The 19,559-nt window shown below is 47.2% G+C and overlaps 1 protein-coding gene across 3 annotated transcripts; it reads right to left on the reverse strand.

The window, feature by feature from the left end:
- Nucleotides 1-1,787: 1,787 nt before the first annotated feature.
- On the reverse strand, nucleotides 1,788-19,466 carry epg5 (ectopic P-granules autophagy protein 5 homolog (C. elegans)). Of its 3 annotated transcripts, none has more exons than XM_076033215.1 (45): nucleotides 18,833-19,466; nucleotides 17,832-18,464; nucleotides 17,420-17,680; nucleotides 17,120-17,318; nucleotides 16,746-16,882; nucleotides 16,416-16,523; nucleotides 16,243-16,316; nucleotides 16,010-16,118; nucleotides 15,471-15,585; nucleotides 15,238-15,388; nucleotides 14,997-15,152; nucleotides 14,760-14,917; nucleotides 14,376-14,527; nucleotides 13,987-14,127; nucleotides 13,721-13,882; nucleotides 13,508-13,630; nucleotides 13,158-13,420; nucleotides 12,927-13,067; nucleotides 12,683-12,827; nucleotides 12,269-12,466; nucleotides 11,795-11,902; nucleotides 11,587-11,709; nucleotides 11,273-11,439; nucleotides 10,939-11,175; nucleotides 10,709-10,832; nucleotides 10,469-10,613; nucleotides 10,169-10,340; nucleotides 9,899-10,061; nucleotides 9,645-9,787; nucleotides 9,370-9,526; nucleotides 8,830-9,024; nucleotides 8,520-8,733; nucleotides 7,717-7,904; nucleotides 7,415-7,622; nucleotides 7,234-7,309; nucleotides 6,491-6,594; nucleotides 6,215-6,390; nucleotides 5,551-5,769; nucleotides 5,240-5,449; nucleotides 4,103-4,247; nucleotides 3,785-4,027; nucleotides 3,450-3,663; nucleotides 2,693-2,911; nucleotides 2,463-2,577; nucleotides 1,788-2,354 (listed from the first exon to the last, which is right to left on the reverse strand). In XM_076033215.1, the coding sequence occupies exons 1-45, from the start codon at nucleotides 18,884-18,886 to the stop codon at nucleotides 2,172-2,174; spliced, it is 7,728 nt and encodes a 2,575-aa protein (XP_075889330.1). In that variant the 5' UTR covers nucleotides 18,887-19,466; the 3' UTR covers nucleotides 1,788-2,171. The 3 variants fall into 3 exon arrangements, with proteins under 3 accessions (XP_075889330.1, XP_075889331.1, XP_075889329.1); XM_076033216.1 differs by having other exon boundaries at nucleotides 6,491-6,591; nucleotides 16,746-16,885; XM_076033214.1 differs by having other exon boundaries at nucleotides 16,746-16,885.
- Nucleotides 19,467-19,559: the final 93 nt, after the last annotated feature.

Below are 19,559 nucleotides of genomic sequence, written 5' to 3' on the forward strand. Positions count from 1 at the left end.
CCGAGCGTGCGCTCTCTTTAACAAGGTACAAGTTGCCCTCACCAGATGCTGGGTTTCCATGGTGACATGGGGGATTCTACCAGACAGTGACTTAATGTACTAGGAACAAAAGAATGTCTGAGCATGTGCCTGCGCACACGTGTAAGAGAGGCTCCATGTAGCGGGTAGAAAAGTGGCACACCAACAACAGGCGCACACGCGGGTGCGCGTCCTCCGCCACCTGAGCTGAGAGACGGCAGGGGTGGCAGGAGGCCGATTAGGAGGCGACAGACGAGACGGGGAACGTGTCTGCGAGCGTCTCCAACCACCTCACAGACTCAGAACACCCCGTCCCTTTTTTTTTTCACCACCTCCCTCTTCCTCTCTACCCTCGCCGTAACCATGGAGACCAGCGTTGCCAAAAGAGAGGCTCGCTCCCAGACAAGACGCGGCGGAGTCATATGAGGATGGATGCACGATGTGCTCAAAATAATAACATTTTTTAAAATAATAATAAAAAAAAAATTCTAATTTTGACAAAATTAGACAACGTGTCCTCACTCCTGAACGGCCTTTGTGAAAAGCGTCTTTCACTTGGGGACATGCATTGTACCTCAGCACAGATGCAAAGAACGATTGTCTGCAGATGCCAATCAAATGATGTGCCCTGTCATAACAGACTACTTAAGAAAAAAACTAAAAAAAAAACCTTGCTTTAATTTCAGCTCAACCACCCAACCTACCGGAAGGTACAGATGGTGGACTTCAGTTTGCTTTTAGAAGTCGCACCAAGTGTCCCCTGCCGTCGGCCGCGGTCAGTGCGGTCAGTTTAGATCAGCTGTCAAAGCTCCCAGACTCTCCGTGCACTTCGCTGCGCACGGCTTAAGCTCTTCGCGACACATTCGGTTCCATTAACTGAACGCCGTCTCTATTATGCAGCCCTGCTTTGTTACACTCCTGCAGCCCGGGAGACCCATTCTTGTTCACTGACTCATCATAGAAGAACTGCTTTTGACATTTATGGTCACCACACAACACAAGCGATAGCTTCAGTGTGCAGAAGTGCAGCACGGTTGTTATTGTTAACGGCCACAGAGCGCCTAAAGTGTCCGAGCGACGGCGAATTCAAATGCGAGAACGCTGGTCTGGATGTGCGACCATCAGGGCCGCAGCTCCTGCTAAAAGGTGCCGCTGTGAATCTATTTTGTCTGGCACCAGCGACGGGGGCATATCTCTCCGTTCGATAGCATCAAGGAAGCGCAATAGACCTGCAGCTCACTCACACATGACTTTATAAGGAAGTCGAGTGGCGCGGCACACAGCCGGTGCCATTGAGTGGAACCTCAAGTGCGGGTGCGTTTCTTTTCTTTTCCTCCTCTCTCTCTCTCTTTTTAATTGCAACGCAGGCAGACGAAACAGAGCGCGTGGTCAAGCAGATTGAAGTCGCTGAACACATAATGGAAACATCTCTTTGGCAATGAAAAGAAAAGCACTTATGGCTAGATCTAAAAATGAATATTAGCAAATTTCTGAGCAGACTCCCCGAAATCAAGCACACACTGTCCATAACACACGGAAGAGTGAGAGGTTTCAGACTGTAGCTTCCCTATAAAGCTGATTTTTAAAGGGTTAACAGGCACTGAACTCCCTAAATGTCCTACACCCAACTTCTGATACTAAGCAGTATATATACATATTATGTAGCCTTCTTTAAATATTTTGCAAATCCTTCAACTGTCTTGGCAGAGGTGAAAATTGACAGCTAAAGCCTGGAATTAATACTGAAAAATGACTTCTGATTCAATAAATATGTGCAATTCCATCTATGAAAAGACCAAAAAACAAAACAAAAGGCAGGTGATGTAGAAAGACACAGGGTGAAAGACAGGAGAGGGTAAAAGCAAAATGCAGGTCTGGATCAGAGGGCAGCACATTAAATGTTTTGTGCTTTCCATTAGATTCACAGCCCCTGATCCAAACATCACAGGAGCCAAAAGTGTCTTTTGTAACAGTGCAACGCTTTGAATGCACCTCAATATTTTGTTCTGAGACAGGAACTCCCACATCAAGGAGCGGTAACGATTCAACAAAACATTGTTCCCTGGAAAGATTTTCTTTTTGTCCCATGCAGTGATTGTTGTTTTCTTTTGTCCTTCAAAATCTCCAGCGTGTAATCCAGTTTCAGTCACGATTTACCGAATAATGTGCAAGTATCTGAGGTCGGGGTAGAGAAGGTTGGCGAGCAGGGCCAGCAGTCGGGGTCCGTCTCTGAGACAGTGTCCTGGGTACCGTATGAACTGGACGCCTTTGGTAACAGCCTCCTGTAACTCGGCGTACTGCTTATTAGTGGGCATGGCTTCCAGCATCCCCACCGTCTGCAACCACACAAACCAAAAACAAATGTCACTCTAGAAAAAAAAACAACAACAACAAAGATCTGCAAATGACAGAAGAGAAGACGTCCAACTGTTGGTGTTGCCTACTTGTTGTGCTTTCGCAGAGAGCTGCAACTCAGTGGTCGGCTGAAGCCGGAGCTCCGTCTCCGATTGGACCTGGACTGACAGGAACGCTGCCACGCTTCGGACCACCACCCTGAACCTGCGTGCACGGCGTGCATGGACAGATAAAACGGCACGTACACCGATAAGACACAACTTCTCCCACACCCCGGCCAACAGAGGGTTTGAGTTTTCAAACGACACGGCGTCGTTACCTGTTAGAGACAGGCGACCTCTTGCCCAGGCCGATGGCTCCCAGCAGGCCCGAGTTCAGCCTCTCCTCTCCGAGCTGCAGCAGACGGCTCTGTAGCCTCAAAAGACCCAAGACGACTCCTGACACCTCCGTCTGGCCCGACTGCGGCTGCAGCTGCTCCGCTGCCAGATTCAGCGCTTTATGCCACCAGAGGAACAGTTTGGCTTCGTCACCTGGACCACTGGACACCACAAAACAAACAAAAACACATTCATTGGCTGACACTCTCTCTCTCCCCCTCTCTCTCCCCGTCTCTCTCTCTCTCTCTCTCTCATACATAACAAGCTATCCCTCTCATACATAATCTCTCTCTCCCGCTTTAAGTGTGTACAAACTACCCCATTGTACAACTGTTTGACACACACCATCATTATGCACAACTGCAATGTATGTATATTATATATTTTCATTTTGTGCTTGTTATTTCTATTTTTAATTTTATTCCGTATTTTTTTAAAATCTTTTTATACATTGCATGCCTTTTCTAATATACTAGTTACCTTTTCAAGCTGCTGTAAATGCAAATTTCCCCAGGAGATCAATAAAATATCTATCTATCTATCTATCTATGCATCTTCCTACCTACCTACCTACCTACCTACCTATCTATGGATCTATCTATCTATCTATCTATCTGTCTATCTATCTATCTGTCAAAGGCTGATCTCAGTGTCCTTGCGTTCAGGTGCGCTATAGGGAGGGACCGTGTGGGATCAGACCTGGGAAAGACCTGGTTGCTCCAGGTGTTTATCAGCGCCAGAGTCCTTCTCTCATTGGCTGCAGTGTACTCGGTGTTGAGGCGCTGCAGGATAAAGGCGTAGAGGGTCAGGAAGCTGCCTCCTGATTGGCTCTCGGAGAGGAAGTCGTCCACCGTGAGCTCGGGCACTTGAAGCGACGCCAACACGGGACCCCAACCGATAGACTCCTCCTCAGCTGGGAACCGGCGCACACAGAGTGGAAATGTAAACGCCTTTGGCAGCTGGAAGAGCAAGACTAGAAACACTGCGACGTTGGAAATCGGTGCCGACGAAAGCGGACGGGTTTACGTGCTCACCGTGGTTGAAGTGCGCCGTGATGCACGCCTCCATTATGCGCGTCATGTGCCGCACTGACGCGAGGCAGCGGGAGCAGGCGGTGAGGAGGGGGAGGATGGGAAAGCCCCGCCCCTTCCTGTCCAGCCAGGTGTTGACGTGAGCGGCCAGCGCCTCGCCGGTCGACACGCCCACTCCGTTCAGCAGGGCCAGGGCGCTGCTGAAGAGGCCGCACAGCGCCATGTGCCTCTCCTCCAGACCCGTCTCTGCAGAGGAGACCAATGAGTCCGGCCCAACACGGCAATCGAGACCAAGAGGAGGACGAGGCGGCTGCAGCTCACCCAGTGGGTTGAACGTGACGACGCCCTCCAGGAGGAGCTCCAGCTGAGACTCCAGGCCGCCCAGGCTGATGCCGCCGCCTTGCTCCAAGGTCACCAACGACTGCACGCACCAGCACACGTACGCGCCTGCCTTCTGCGTGTCCTCCTGCCGGATGAGAAGCAGCACCGGCCGCAGGGTTTGCATTTGTCAGGGTTTGCGCCAAAAAGAAATCGGAAAAAAGATTACTCCCACGGTCCAAAAACATGCATGTGAGCTGAATTGGAAACTCTAAATTGTCTGTAGGTGTGAGTGCAAATGCTTGTTTGTGTCTATGTGGCCCTGTGATGAAGTGGCAACTTGCCCTATTCCTCCGCCCCCTTGACCCTAAGCTCAGGAAGAAGCGGGTATTGAAAATTGATGGATGGATCTCTAAATTATAGTAATTTAAATCCAAAACACCTTGTTGAGGATTAACAGAACTAAAAACATTAATAAGAGAAACACACAGGATTCATAATGACTTTTCTGACTTTTAGTGGTATGAATGAAACTATTTTCCAATGTGCCAATAATTAAGTTCTTACTATTGTAAGTGTTGCCTGTGTTTGGCAGAGATGCTTCCCAAAGAGGAAGGCAAATAAAGGAAAAAAACTCAGTGCTGTGTTCAATTGATTAAAAGTGCTGGGCCTGGATCTCCCCACTTTGGAAAACTATCAACTAGTGTATAAAATTGCCTTCTGCTTCTCTCCATGAGCAGCAACTATAAAGACTGAGGTGTTACATTTATGTAATTTGGCTGAGTGATACAGAGCTGGCAAAGAGAAGGCAATTGTTGTTTAAGTCTAAATTTAATGCGGATGTTCCAGGCCTCCCACTTGTAAACACGATGCGGCCGCCTGGAGCAGTGTGCGTGCACACACACACACACACACACACACACACACAAGGATAATGCATTTGTATCCTCCTCTGTATGACACCGCTGTTCAGAGACAGAGAACGTCTTCTGACAGATACACCACTCATCTGACGCCCCAGCCAAGCTGCCGCCTGACGCATTCCACCGAAACGCATGCGGTGTAAACACAATTTCAATCCTGCATTTGTCGACAAAAGCACGACTTGTGACAGGAAAAGTCGCCCAGCGTGCATCTTACCCTGTGTGGAAGCTCTGTGGCGCGGGGGTGGAGCCCGGCGGCGCTGCGCACCGACTTGAGCAGCAGCTGAGATGCTGAATCGCTGGAGAGCAGCAGAGAGGGGGGGTAGTGGGTGCTGACGTAGTCCAGGACGCCCTGGTATGAGGAGAGGTCCAGCTGGTACCAGGGGAGAGAGGTGGCCTGGACCAGCAGACTGAGCAGAGGGGAGTCCTGCAAGTGGAAGAAAACATATATAGAAAAAAAAAAAAAAAAAAAAAAGGATGAAGGGACGACTGCCTGACACTAATGTGAAACTTTATTTTGGACCGTACCGGCTGACTGACGATTTGTTCCTCCTTGGCCAGAAAAACCAGCATGTAGAGCAGATAGACCAGCATTGCGTGCGACTCCTTCAGCGTGTCGGGACAGCTCGGATACAGAGTCGACGCCGGGGACGTTTGAAAGTGGTCACTCAAGACGCTGAGCCAGTTCACGTCGCAGAGCACCTCCCCCAGAAAGAGGAAGCAGCTCTTGGGGCTTCCTCTCTCCACCTGGTGGCACCGGAGGGTAAAAAAAATAATAAAAAATATTGATGGCATGCAAGACAAGTCAAAGCTCACGGCTAAAAGCACCGGCACTATACACAACACTCAGCTCTATTGCTGAGTGACGTATATAGTGATGCGTTAATGGCTTCATTTAACAGTCACCCTCATAATGTTCTGACTAATACACTTCTCCTCTATTATAAACGCCTCTCAGGTTCTTTATAGATGCAGCATCCATGCGAGTCTGTGTAAGTGGCTCGCTTCCAGGACCAGTGTGTTGAGACTTCAGAAAGTCCGGCTAATAATAGGAGCTAGGAGGCCACGACCCATGGCTAAAATTAACGTGCCATCCCGTGTCATCCATGTCTAGACAAGTGTCGGTGGTGGAGGTGGTGGTGGTGTTAGTGGTGGTGGGTGGGGTCGGGGGTCGGCCGCCCGGGGCTCTCACATTGAACAGCTGCTTCATTAGCAGAGTGTCGGGGTGCAGGTGTCTCCAGGGCAGGCTGCGGAGGTGTGTGTGGTACAGGTAGAGAAGGTACTCGGGCGTCCGCGGGGAGGTGCAGCTCTCGCAGTACTGCATCAGACACAACCACAGTGCACCTCTCTGGCCGGGCAGCAGACGATCTGGAACGGGCACACGCGGTTAAAAATAACTTGAGCGCTCCGGATAACAAAAAGGTCTGGCCAGCGCTTCTGAAGGCCTCGTGAAACCCCACCCACCCACCTCTGAACTTGTGATGCAGTGTGTCGGTGAGCTGAGCGTACAGGCCGACCAGACGTCCCGCAGCGGCGGCATCAGTCTCCAGCCAGGGGTAACACTTGAGGCTGCTGAAAGAGGAGAGCGACATTCATTTTTGCTTTTTCACACTCTGCAATCTAAAAATGAACCAACTGCTCTCTATTGAAACACCCAGAAGGAACACACTCGGTCTTTGCACCTGGATGAATGTAGCGTGACATGTTGGACTTACAAGTACCGGTAGTGATGTGCATATCAATATCTTTGAACACAAAATATTGATTATCATATCGAATTTGAAAAATATGTTATCGCCCATGACTACTTGGAAGTGACAGGTAAACATCTAATTTTTACTTACTGGTGCGGTTCCAGTACAAAACATATATTATGATAGGAAATGTCAGTTGAAAGATGATATACGGTCAATGGATGGGATAGATAGCGCTCAATATGTTTAATCAGTTCAAGCGTATGAAGTTCTTGTAATGTCTTGCGTTTTATGACGGAGTCAAACGCTTAAATTAAATTCAACAACGCATCAAATCATATAAAATAAATTATATTAAATAAATCCATTTTATGAAAAAAACCCAGACATATATAATTCACTATTTAATTATGTCATGGTCCAGTGTTGCAGTGCAAGTTTAGGAAGTTTTTTATAAAGGAGTCTTTTCATACTTGCATCACCGCAAGAGAAAAAGCTGAGGGAACACAATGCTCACCCGCCATCATCTGTGTCCAGAGGAAAGATCCAGGGTTTGAAAAACTTCACCATCTTAATGTGCAGGTCCTGCAGGGCTGTGAAATCAAAGTGGGTCAGTTTGTGAATGACAGCGAGCGACCAACACAAACACTCCTGGTCTAATTTGAGTAGATGACGACATGCCGACATTTGGCTCTTACCCTTCATCGTTTTGCTGCTCCCCACCGACTCTCTGGCACAGTTGCCGAGCTGCACGCTGATTAGACACCCAATCAGATGTTCCCAGAGGGAGACGACCTCGCTGACGTAAGGAGCCCAGGACGAGTAGAGGCCGAAACTGCGGAGCTCGGGCTTGCTGACGCGACTTCGAAGAAAGTAGTCACTGAGCCAGTCGACCGTTTCATCCACCTGGCGACGACCGATCCCGAAAAAATTAGTTGTGCGGTTAATTGTCAAGTATAGTTTGAGCTGTCATCAGAACCTTGGTTTTCATTTAGCCAACCTGCTGAGGTGACAGGCTGATTTGGGATCTGTATGGGGAAGAGGATGCTGTGGCGGCGTGGCTGGACACGTCACTGGAGACAGGTGCTTGTTCAGATTTGATCTTGGATTGGCGGGATGGAGGTAAGCAGCCGAGCACTCGCAGCGTCACCTTCCAGCACTCTGCACTCAGGAGCTGGTTTGAGGAGCCTGACGATAAAAAGCAAAGGCCTCCGTTTGTTCAGGAAATGACACGCCAGACGCTGAGGACAATGATATTGAATCTCTTGTCTCTGTTGTAAAACAGAGCAAAATTCAGCTCGGGATAAAATTCACAAATAGCTGAAAAAAAACGTTCAAATTGAATCTTCCACTTCTATACGATTCAGGCAGAATGATGAAAATGATTCTTCCACCTTCAATATGTTATTAATTATTTAAATTTCCTCTTTGGTTGGTGTAATAGGTGAGTGGGAGGTGTTCTTTCAGAAGTATGAATGTGTTTTGATGAATCATAAGAGGACTTTGTAAAGCTGCCCTGCTCTGAGGGATTTACTGAGTAATTGGTACGAGAACAGAAAAAGGACAGAATGGTGATTCAACAGTACATAAATATTCAAACCGCATTTTAAAGTTACTGTAAAGTATGGAAACTGAACTGTAATTATGTGATTACCTCAATTCTAAAATTAGTTCACCTAATTACTCTAATTAGTTTTTTCAAATTCCAGCAACCGTCCAAGCTCTACATTCCTACCCTTGAAATCAAACGCACAGAAAAATCAGGGTTTTAATCCGACCATTTGCGCTGAGGTGTGCTCTTACTGGTCATAAGCAGCCGCAGGCAGTCACTGTAGTGGTCTGGAAAATGGTGGCGCAGAAGCCAAGCCCAGTGTTTGGTGAAAAGGTGAAAAGGCGTCTGGAGTTCAGGCTCGGGGTCTTGGCCGCAGACGCAGAGAGCGCCGTGGACCAACTCCAGCAGACGGGTTCGCTCCGAAAACACGGGGTGAGCCTCGTTCAGCCACTGGGACAAGTCAAACTGCAGACCAGGGAGTCAAAGTCAGCGTCAGTGGAAACCTCTGGGTGTACGTCGAGTTCCACCGCATCTGCAACACCTTCAAATATGTTGGCAAACCTTTGTAAGCAGCATGAAAATGACATCGGCCGTGTCGAGGTGCAAAGACGTCACCACGTCCTGGTAGAGGAAGACAAGCTGATCCGGTGCAGCGTTGGGGGTGAAGAAAGGAGAGATGAGAGGACAGAGACGCCGCTCCTCCAGGATGGTCTTCAGGACGCGGCCGCACTCCTCTGCATTACCCTGAATGAACACCTGTGCACGACACAAGCAGGAGCAACCAGGGACTGAACATCTCACCAGCGCTCATAACAGTCTCATACGTGGACCGAGTACTCAGTGAGCTTAAAAACCTACATTTTAAAAAAGCATATGTAGAATTTCTTGCCTTAGTAACTTGATTTTTTACTCAATTTTATACCTGATGTTTTAGTCCTGACCTGAGTTTTAGTGTAAAGCAAACTATCAATAAAATCTCTTATTATTATGATTTATTATTACAGTGCTCCTTCAGTGAGGTCGGATCAACGCAGATGAGCGTTCCGACCTCAGCACTGCTTCCATCCTCTGCACGTGTTTGTAGAAGCTGTGCGTACGCACCTGTCCCAGGATCTCCACGCAGGAGGAGAGGTACTGGCGTGTCGGCGGGTGTCGCAGTGTGTCCTCACTCACAAAGGAAACCACCGTGTAGAAGGCGGACACACCCACGTGCTGCACCGCCGGCGATTTCTGCGCCTTGTACAAATTCACCACGGCGCTGTCAATTTTAAAGAGAGCGAGGGAAAGGAGTGGGAAAAAAAGTCAACCTGGCAGCCACGTTACCTCTTCACCGATCAATACTCCGACAGAGTAAAAATCACGTTTTTCATACTGACGTGATAAAATTCTCGGTGTGGACGGCAGCCTGAGCCAGGCTCTGTGGTGGAGGGGCCATGGAGTCTGTCTGAAGCTTCTTGATGTCTCTCCTCAGTGCTGTGATCTGGGTCTGAACTGCCTCCTGTCTTTGAACACGCTCGCACTATGTCCACAGGAGGAGGGGCAGAAAACCATATACACATAATGGATATTATTATTATTATTTCTTTTTTAAATGACAAACATCTGGTTTTAATGCTTTTTTTTGCCATACTGTGACAGTGAGGTTGGCAGGTCCCTGGCATGGCTGTCCTCCTTTCCCCTTGCACTCAAGGGCCATGGTGACCTGCTCTGGCTGGTTCTTGTACAGCAGGGGAAGACTCTCAAGCAGCTCCTGCTCTGTCGCCACCTGCTGGGCCTCACGTGCAACTGCAATCCTAAAGATATAAGCAGTCTTCACTATTCCAAAGGGAACGTACTTGAACGCGTGTGCACAGTGTGCCACTGATTTTAGAGGGCATTTGATAATTGTAGCTTCATATACCTTGCCTGCTCCTTTAGGATGTTGAGGTCTTGCTGTACAAGCTCAGCGGCAGCTTTAGGGTCTGTGAGGCAGGCGGTGGGGACTTCAGCTACTGGTGGCTTTGGCTTTTGCAGCTCTGGAGCTGGTTGGGGAACCGGATGCTTCTGCAGGTTGGACAGGATACGTTCCCTTGCTGCAAAACCAAGCACACAAAGGCCCAGAATAAAGGAGTCAAACCGATGTTTCTTATTGCAATCAAAACTGTGCCAAGCGAGGTTCACGCAGCATTTTCAATCCCAGGCCAAAGTTTCAGCAAAGTACCATTGTCAAGGCTGGCGGTGTCGGTGAAGCCTGGAGTTTGGGTCTGCGAGAAAGTTGGCTCGCTCTGCACTTTTTCCCACAGGGACAGAACCTCTTTCTCGTCGTACAGCATGCGCTCCTCGTCCACATATTCCAGCCACAGTTCCTACAGACGATGACAGTAGGAATTCTTTGTGTAAAACAGCAATAAAACCCGACTGACCCGTCACAGTCGCTGCTGATAAATTGAGACAAACTCACCTGCTGCCGCTGCATGACCTGCGCCAGTCTGTGCGGTTCGTACTCGGGTGGGAGAGAGGGCAGATACACTTCCTGCTTCTGCAGAGTCTCATCATCGAACCACACGGCAAACACTCCAAACAGCCTGCGGGGGAGCCAGACAGCTGACGATTCTCACCTGACTAAAAGGCTGCCGTTACCGGACGACAACATGTAGCGAGTTTGTGTTTACTGGGCATTTGCCGCCTCACCTGACCAGCTCTGTGTGCAGCTGAGGAGAGGTCAGGTAGGGAGACGGAGTCTTGTCGGGGCTGTCGTCGCCCTGGCTGTCTGGCGAAAGCGGCTGCGGCGGGGGAACCCTGAGGGCCTGACTGGCTGCGTGGTGGAAGTCGGACACCTCCTGTATCCTTTGTCTCAGGTTTCTGAGCAGAGCGGCATGCGAGGAGGCCTGGAAGAACCTTTGGCCAATACATCCACCTGCAAGCAGCCTGGTGGATGAAACAGAGAATTCAATCATTCAACTGAATGATTGTCCATTAATTCCCGGTTGCCCGATGTTATGTTTTATAGTGACCGCCATCCTACCCGTAGTCAGGTCCTGGCTGTCGGAGGTAGAGCTGCAGAAACTTCTGCCAGACCAGGGGGAGGATGGGATGGTCTGGGGGTGTGGCTAAAGCCTGATTTGCCCAGCGATACACCTGCAGCCGCTGGAGGGACGGCGCCACCGGCAACTTGAGCCTCTGCTGTGCTTTCTGGCTCAGACACATGGAAAAATGATCTAAATTATCTAAACGCTATACAACACCTTGCCCTGAATAAGTAAATTATTGTATATGTGCATTATTCTTGGGGATCAAACTCGCAACCTGTTTATTATCTTTCTGCATGCATCTTTGTACCTTCAGTGCTTGCTCCGGGGAAATGTTTGGCTCTGCAAGGAGCTCATTCTCCATGCAGCGTCTCAGCTGAGATTCCTCCTCAAACAGCCCCTCCATATTCAGCACCAGCCAGGCAAACCAAACCTGGATAAGCAAGCGTGGCAACACGAGCGTCAGCGATGAGAACTCCGAATGCTGAACACTTCAAGAGCACAACCAGGATCGTCACCTCCGCGCTCAGCGATTGGCCCTCGATGAAGGAAGGCGTGGCATTTCCTGCGATCCAGCCAACCAGGGAGGAGAGCAGACCCCGATCTCCATGGTAACCCAAGGCATTCTGTGAGAGGCACAAATATGAAAGAGGATTTTCAGAACCCTGTTTAACCAAGTGGACAATTGTGGGAAGAGACATTTTAATGTGAAAGCTGAAAAACATTTTCAGATCAATTACGAATTCATTATTTTTTGTGTTAATTGGCGTTATTTAACAATGTCATAAAATGGAAGAACATGTTTTAGTCTCTTAACACAGAGCTCTGTCAGAAATTCTTACATCATTATAAAGTTATTACAGATTATTTGAAAATGTATCTCCAAAGTAACAAATAATGCCGCTGCAATAGAAATGAGAAGTCTGCACCACTGAGTCCTCCTGGACTCCTTGCATAAATAATGCAAGCCCCTAATAGGACTGCGTAAATACCTTGTGCTCATGGTAGAGAAGTTTCTGCACACATTCTTCCTGGCCGTGTTTGAATGCAGCGTAGCAAATCTGGTCCATGAAGAACAGAACAGTCTTATCCCGGTACCACAGGTTCTGCTGCATCAGTATCCTCACCCAGAACTCCAGCACTGCTGCGACACCAACGCGGCCAGGCTGGGAGCTCTCCACAACATGACTCTAGAAAATAGAAGCGCGCACATGGAAAAAAAAAAATCTAGAATGTGTTACTGCTGCTTTTGCATGTTTTATTTGAATAAAAAAATGAACAAAAAAAAGCAAATCACTGATTTAAGTTGACTATATGCGATACTGCAGTTGTATTTCCTTTAATTGGATACCTGATGGCTTTCAACCCTGACATACAACTTCATAATAAAAACCTGTGCGGCAAACCTGAATGACGCTGTTTAGCAGTCGGACATTGTCCCCGTACGTGGTCCCTGTGAGGAGCGGTGCCACCCGGTGGGTGACCTGTTGTGTCACCCCCTGAGGACACACGCTGTCATACTGCAGAAACAGCTGGATACAACTAACAAACCTGGAATGAAGAGACAGAGCTGTCAGTTGAAAATACACCAGATCCTACAGTAATTCGTCGTATTTGTTTTCAGCTGTGTTATACATGTATTTTTCTTACTGTGCATTGCTGAGCAGGTAGAAGCTCAGTGGGTATGTTGGTGGGAGGATGTTATCAAGGAGGTGCACAGCAGCTTTTAGATGGTGAGACTGGATCAGGCTCTTCAACAGCCCCACACCATCTGTGCAGAAATGTTCAAGACTAGAGAAAAAAACACACAGCTTTTAAATTGGCTTGGCTTCAATGTGAAATTAAGCACTGAGGTTAGAAAAGGTAGAAAGCTTTACAAACCTATGTCCCACAGTTGTCATGGCTAAAGACAAGTAGCACCCAATAGGAATGCCTGCTTTCACGGCTCTGATGACCGAGTGCATGCTGGGAGTGTGCGTGAGCTCCGGGGGAGGGTTAGATGTCAACGCAGGGACCGACCAGGCTCCTTTAGGGTTCTGGGCATTGCCGTGGAGCTTCAGCCTCAGTAAGAGCTGCCATGCCCACTGGCTAAAGGAGGCTTCGGGGGACACGCCTAGACGTAGGACGCTGGCAAGGTAAGACACCTGGAAGAGGAAGAAACATGGAAAACTGTCCATGAAACCAAAGTGTGTTGAATTAAAATATGTCCAAGGCCGGGGTGGATGTGTCACCTGCTTGATTCCCTCTGAAAGGAGGCCACTGTATGGTTTGTCAGTCAGGTACTTCTGATAAGCTTCGGCTATGAGCAGAGCCACTTCGGCGTGGAGAGAAGAAGACAGCGCCAAGGAGCCGCTCTGCAGAAGAAGACAAGATGAGCCACTGATTCACAAATGCGCTCAGGATTCATGGAGGTGACTTTTTTTTTTTAGTGCCACTGGCATCACCTGTGTGTAACCCCAGTTCAGCCCCTCCAGTATGACGCAAGCCAGCCGGTTCTCCACTGCAGACAGAGGATGCTGGAGCAACCAGGCTCCAATCACGCAAATCTCCTCAGAGCGCGGCTGCCAGAGGCTCAGGGGAAGTTCTTTGCACAAGTACAGAGCCACCTGAGGCACGAGAGTGGGAAATGTTAACACTGTAATAGGACAGTTACGAAAAGTCCTTTTTCCAATAGTTAAATTCATGCAATTAAAGAAAAAGCAACACCAACCATTCCCACAATGTGTATTGTCTCTCTTAGTCGCTCCAGAAGCACTGAGATGATGTAGGGGTGAACTGTTGCGATGGCAGCCAGCAACTCTCTTCCCACTTTGGAGTAAGTTTCTCTTGTTGATACACTAACATAAGACACCTAGGGAAAAAAAAGAAGACAGATTAAAAAAAAATAAAACAGGTTTCTAATTAAGGGACTGGGGTAAATTGACTGACTGTTCCTTTATGTTCCCTTTGCTATTTTTATTCCCACTTTTCTGTCTCAGTTGAATACACAATATCAATTCTTGCAAGATTTTTGATGCGCAAAATCTTCACAACCTCTCAACCAACATAACTTCCTGTCAAGCTTTTTTAGTATTGTTCCTCGATCGACCCTTGACAAACCTGGTAAATCAGGAGGGTAATGGTTGTGACAAACGCTGGGTCAGACTGCTGAGTCGGAATTGCCATTTGCGCCAGTGCGGTGAGAAGGGAGATGCCATCAGAGCTGTTCACTTCACACAGCCAGGTCTCAAACCTCTCCTGGTGCTCTGGGTCTGGAAGTGGACAAATGCATTCGCCATAATAGCAGCCAACAACATGCACAGGCTGAGAACTATGGCAGTAAAATTTGTGAAGCTGGAGTTAAATTAACCGTGAAGAAGGCATAGATGATGTTTTATAGTACTGAATAGATATAGTGTAAGTAGACTCATTCAAGTACTGGGTCTAAGCTTTAATTTTAAATTGCTAAAGCAAAGCAAGGTGTGGTCAGTAGTCTCCATTTACCTCTTAGAGCCTGCACGCAAGATCGCGTGTCACAAGTGGTGCTGATTGTCTCAAGACCTGCTGTCTCTGCACACTGCATGACATACAGGACTCTCCACAGCATTGAGCTGGACAGAGTCCCATATGGCATCTCCGACATGAACAACCAAATGCCCAGCCTGTGAGAGGATGAAAATGCATTAACACATGAAGTGAAAGGTTTATTGTTGATTTATCAGACGGATGTAAATGTCTTACCTTTTGTTTTTGAGGACATGCAAAACAGCTCTGAGGAAAAGATGGTCGTACTCCAGCTGTAGTTTGTCCAGAGACAGAGAGTGTGAGCTGGATCCATCTGCGCCAGCCACACTAACATACTCTGCCCAGTGGTCGCTGACATAGCACACTGTCATCCTGAGCGAAAAACAGAGAGGATGAATGCTTTTATAGATGTGTTCATGGTCTGTGTGAATGTATGTTTTCCACTTGGTGCACCGACCTTATGATGTGTCCAATCCGTTTCACTAACTGTCGGTACCGCGCCCTGTTGTAGGTCTGCAGCCCCAGTGCCAAGGTTTCAACGAGAGCGGAAGCAAAGCCAAAAACACGCATGATCTTCTGACTTGATCGGATCGAGGACTCATACATACCTGATGGGAAGGCGAGAGCTGGTCAATACAGTGAGTGGAACAAATCAAAAAGAAAGGGTCAGACAGATGTCCAGACTCTTACCCTGCATGTTAAACCCCAGCATGTGTGAATACAGCTGCTGGAATGGAAACTGCGTAAACAGGGAGATCAGATCCTCCTCACAGAGCAACAGCCAGCTGCTCTCTGGGTCCTCATCCTATGCATGAGTAAATGCATAGGGATGTTCAACAACTTACTTAATCATCACTTCATAATTACGCAAAGTCTTAAGCAAACATGTCAATAAATGTGCAAAATGCTGAATGCTATTTAGTGGCTAGATTACAGGAACGACAAATGTTAAAGTGTGATAATGTCCCTTGATGGTTCAGAATAGAATTGTTCTGAAATGTGACTCATTTTTTGTCATCATGAACAAAGGAACACTGTCACATTCTATTTTCTTGAAGGCTTGAGAGTGAAAGGGAGGAAGCTGTTTTTTTTTTCTTGCATTTTCATAGTACTCGATACACACTATTTTGTCTTTTGTGTAAAACTTGCTAAACTTGGCTTTCATCTTATTCTCTGTTTGACTGTTTAAATGCACCTGTTGCCCCCCCCCCCCCGACCCCCACACTTACCTCTTCTCCCCCTTCATCCACCAGAGTCCAGTTGCCAGAATCAGGTCCAGAGGCTGCAGAGTTTTGACTTTCATGTGACTTCAGGTGTGCCAGAAACTCTGCACGGTGTCTTTGTTGGGAACATGAATGAAAGTTAAGATAAGGATGACCTCCTGTGTTTTCATCAATAATGAGGAAAAACAACAACAACAACTGAAACTAGGATTCACAGCTACACAAGTTTTTGTGTTCACCTGGCAGGCGACATGAGGATTGTAAGAGCTTGCATAAAATGCTGAACTCCACAGTTGTTTCCCAAAATGTGGATCTGAGAGATGAAAAAAAACAAAAAAATCGAGAACAATTGTGAGTTTTTAAAACCAAATCAATATCATCACAAATTAGAATCTGTGTTTCAAAAACAAACCTGAACAAAGTGTGCAGCCCATTTGCCAACTCCAGCAGGACAGCACAGAAGATGACAGAGCAGGTACAGATGCTCTCCTGACCCGCCGATACGCAGCAACACTGCCACCTTGAGTGTAGACCAGAGAGAGAGAAATCTCAGAAAGAAAACAAAACACCAAAACAAAGGCAGTTGTAGTTTCAAGGACACTCCTTAGACTATCCAAAATAAAAACAAGCTTCATTTTCAGTTTTGACTTGTGAATTAATCTAGCAGAGCCACAATATATATATATAAATAGCAAAACAATTGATAATTAGACAGAAATTTGTTTTGTTTATGTATTTATACCAATCTTTCCAGCCAGTTATGGATGTCGGTTTGAAACTGTGTGTCATCCAGAACCCTTCGTGTGAAACTGAAGAGGACGCTGATGGCCTCTTTCAGGGGTTGAAGCGAACAAGCCTGCGTCCGCCTTCCAGAGTAATCTGCTGACACAAAACAAGCAAACACTGAATCATTGTATTGCATGCTTTGTAATCTTAAAAAAAGGTTTCTTTATTTTTCTATTTGGAAATGCCTGACAGTATGAATGCAAGTGACCAGCAGTTGAGCAGCAACGTCAAACAGGTGTTTGTTTACTAGCTTGAGGGTTACACAAAAACAATCATTAACAGGAATGTTTTGGTAATTTTGTGGGCTGGAAGAGAAGATGTGTCTCTCACCTTTTAATAAATGGTACAGGTATGACTCTACCTGCAGGCGAGACAGCAGAGCTGTGTACGCATGCAGTGCCACCTTCTGATGAAGCAGCTCGCTGCGAGCTTCAAACAGTTTGCTCAGTTCAGCCAATACACTCTGGCTGAAATCTGCCTGCTGGAAGCGGTGATAGCCACAAACCTTGGACTGATCAGCACACAAACCCTGGAGAGAGGATGCCAGAAGTTAAGCGTCATTATAACAGAGAATTTGTATCTTTTGCGATATAGATATTTATTTTTTTCCTGCAGTATCTCCTGCCGCACCTGAAGCGTCAGCTGCTCATCTCTGAAGCTCCACAGGCGGCTCTGTGTGCTCTTACATTCAGATGACTGTGTGTGCAGCTGTGTGTGGGACTGAGTCAGCTGTCTTCGACAGCGCCAGTAGTTCTGCAGAAGTTCGGTCAGTTCGTGGTTCTCCTGCCGGGCTAAAGCGCAGAAATGGGCTGCACATACTTCAACGCCCTCTAACCAGGTTCGTAAACCTCCGCCTGGCTCCCACACACTCAGCTGCTCTAAAGTAAATGGCTGGAAGCAACAAAAACAAGATATAAGTGATATTGTACGTTAAAGCCTGTGCAATATGACGACCATCTAGTTAAAAATAATGATGCTTTCTCATTCAAGAAAACACTGTTTTAACCACTTTGATTTATCATTTTAATCTGTTCATGATTACCTGAATTTCTGGAGCTGTCTTCGGTAATTCTGGATAGAGCTTGTACCTAGAAATGTCAGCGACCGAGTCCAGAACCTGCAAACTTGGAGGTGAAGATTCCTGCTCAGGGAGGGCCAGGACAGCAGGTCCCTTTCCTGCGGTTTTCAAAGGTTCCTCGACAAGAGTGATCTCCTCCAGCGTTGGGAGGGAAGGATAGAGAGCAGGAGCACTTGGTTCATTTGCAATATGCAACTGAAATGAAGCACAGGGGGGACTCCATGACGGTTCCTCCTTTGCCAAACTGGTTGTCTCTGTGGCAACTTTGAGCTCAAAAACTGGAGCTGCCGTCCCAGTATCCTCCTCTTTCGATTTGCTCAGTTCTCCTCCACCCTTTGAAACCACAGTTGACTGAACAGCTTTGTTTGGCACTGTCAAGGTCTGCGGCGCGGAGATCTTAGGTGTCTCATCAAGCTCATCCGATGGTTGTGCTTTGGCCTCAGGGTGGCTGAGAGAGTCCTGCTTGTCGTGCTCCGGCTCCTGATGGGGCAGACTGAGGGGGATGTCCGTGAAGTCAGGCACGGTGGCCTTATCCTGATCGGCAGCTGCAACTGTAGCTTGCTTGTTTTCTTCTGCCTGCTTCTGTTTCCTGGCCAGCTGAACACGTTGAACAGAGAGAAAAACAATTATCCTCGCCTCAGCCTGTGTCAGAGCTCTATACATGTGACGGCAGCATGTGACTTCTATAGCTAACATAATGTTTGAGGCATCAAATCTCTTCGAAGTAACACCATCCAGAAAATGCCTTTCACTTAAAATTTCTATCTTCATGATGTGATCGTACTTGTTTATTTACAGTACATTGTCAAAGACATAACGTTAGGCTGAAACCGACTGATAACTTTTTAAAACAGATACAATGACAGAGAGGAGAAATCGGCCTTGCTCAAACCTACAACATTTAACCCTAATATAACATTAAATAAAAGGGAACACAGTCGTGAATTGGCTTCATTGTAACTCACCTGAGTTTTCCCGCTGGGTTTTGCCTTAGTTTTCTTTGGTCGCACAGCCTCCATGTTAGCGTATGATAAAACCAGCTTTTATCACGCCACAATACACCTAAACGGCCTACATGCGTGTTACCTGGTGGGCACAAACGTGTCCAACCACAAGAAAATAAAAGTCCTCATGCGAAAACCACACAGTAAAAAACAACAGCCATCAACAGGACCAGCTAGCCCGTGGCTGAGTATGTTGACAAAATGAACTGCTTGAAAACGGAACACTCTTTGAATGCCACTTGGGAGGAGTAGCTTGTCGAGTGTAACAACGTGACAACATGGTTTCCTTTTAACGCAGCCATAACGTATTAATGATACATTTTGGGGAAAGCGAAACCAATCCTGTTCAAAGGTAGCGTTTTATATAACAGAAGACGCTCGCCACGGCTAAGCTAAGCTAGCACGAAACTGGTGGCTTCTTCCGTTGTCTTCTGCTTGGCACGTCCTCCCTGGTGTATACGTTTTCCGTATTGTTGCGCAAAAGATCAATGTACAAATCCAACCAGTCAAAACAAGTTCCACTGCGGGGCAAGAGCCCCGTCCACTAGTCAGCTGGCATTTGTTTTTGTTTGTTACAGGAACTGTGATCGCAATCTCTTATCACGTGATTACTCCACCTCTCTACGGATGCCTGGAAAGCCAAAAGAAAAAGGAACCCTTAAAAAAAAAAAAAAAAAAAAAAAAAACA

This window comes from Nelusetta ayraudi, unplaced genomic scaffold (assembly GCF_046127955.1).
Source record: "Nelusetta ayraudi isolate G7.1 ecotype Tasmania unplaced genomic scaffold, CSIRO-AGI_Nayr_v1 ptg000041l, whole genome shotgun sequence".
Taxonomy (NCBI): Eukaryota; Metazoa; Chordata; class Actinopteri; order Tetraodontiformes; family Monacanthidae; genus Nelusetta; species Nelusetta ayraudi.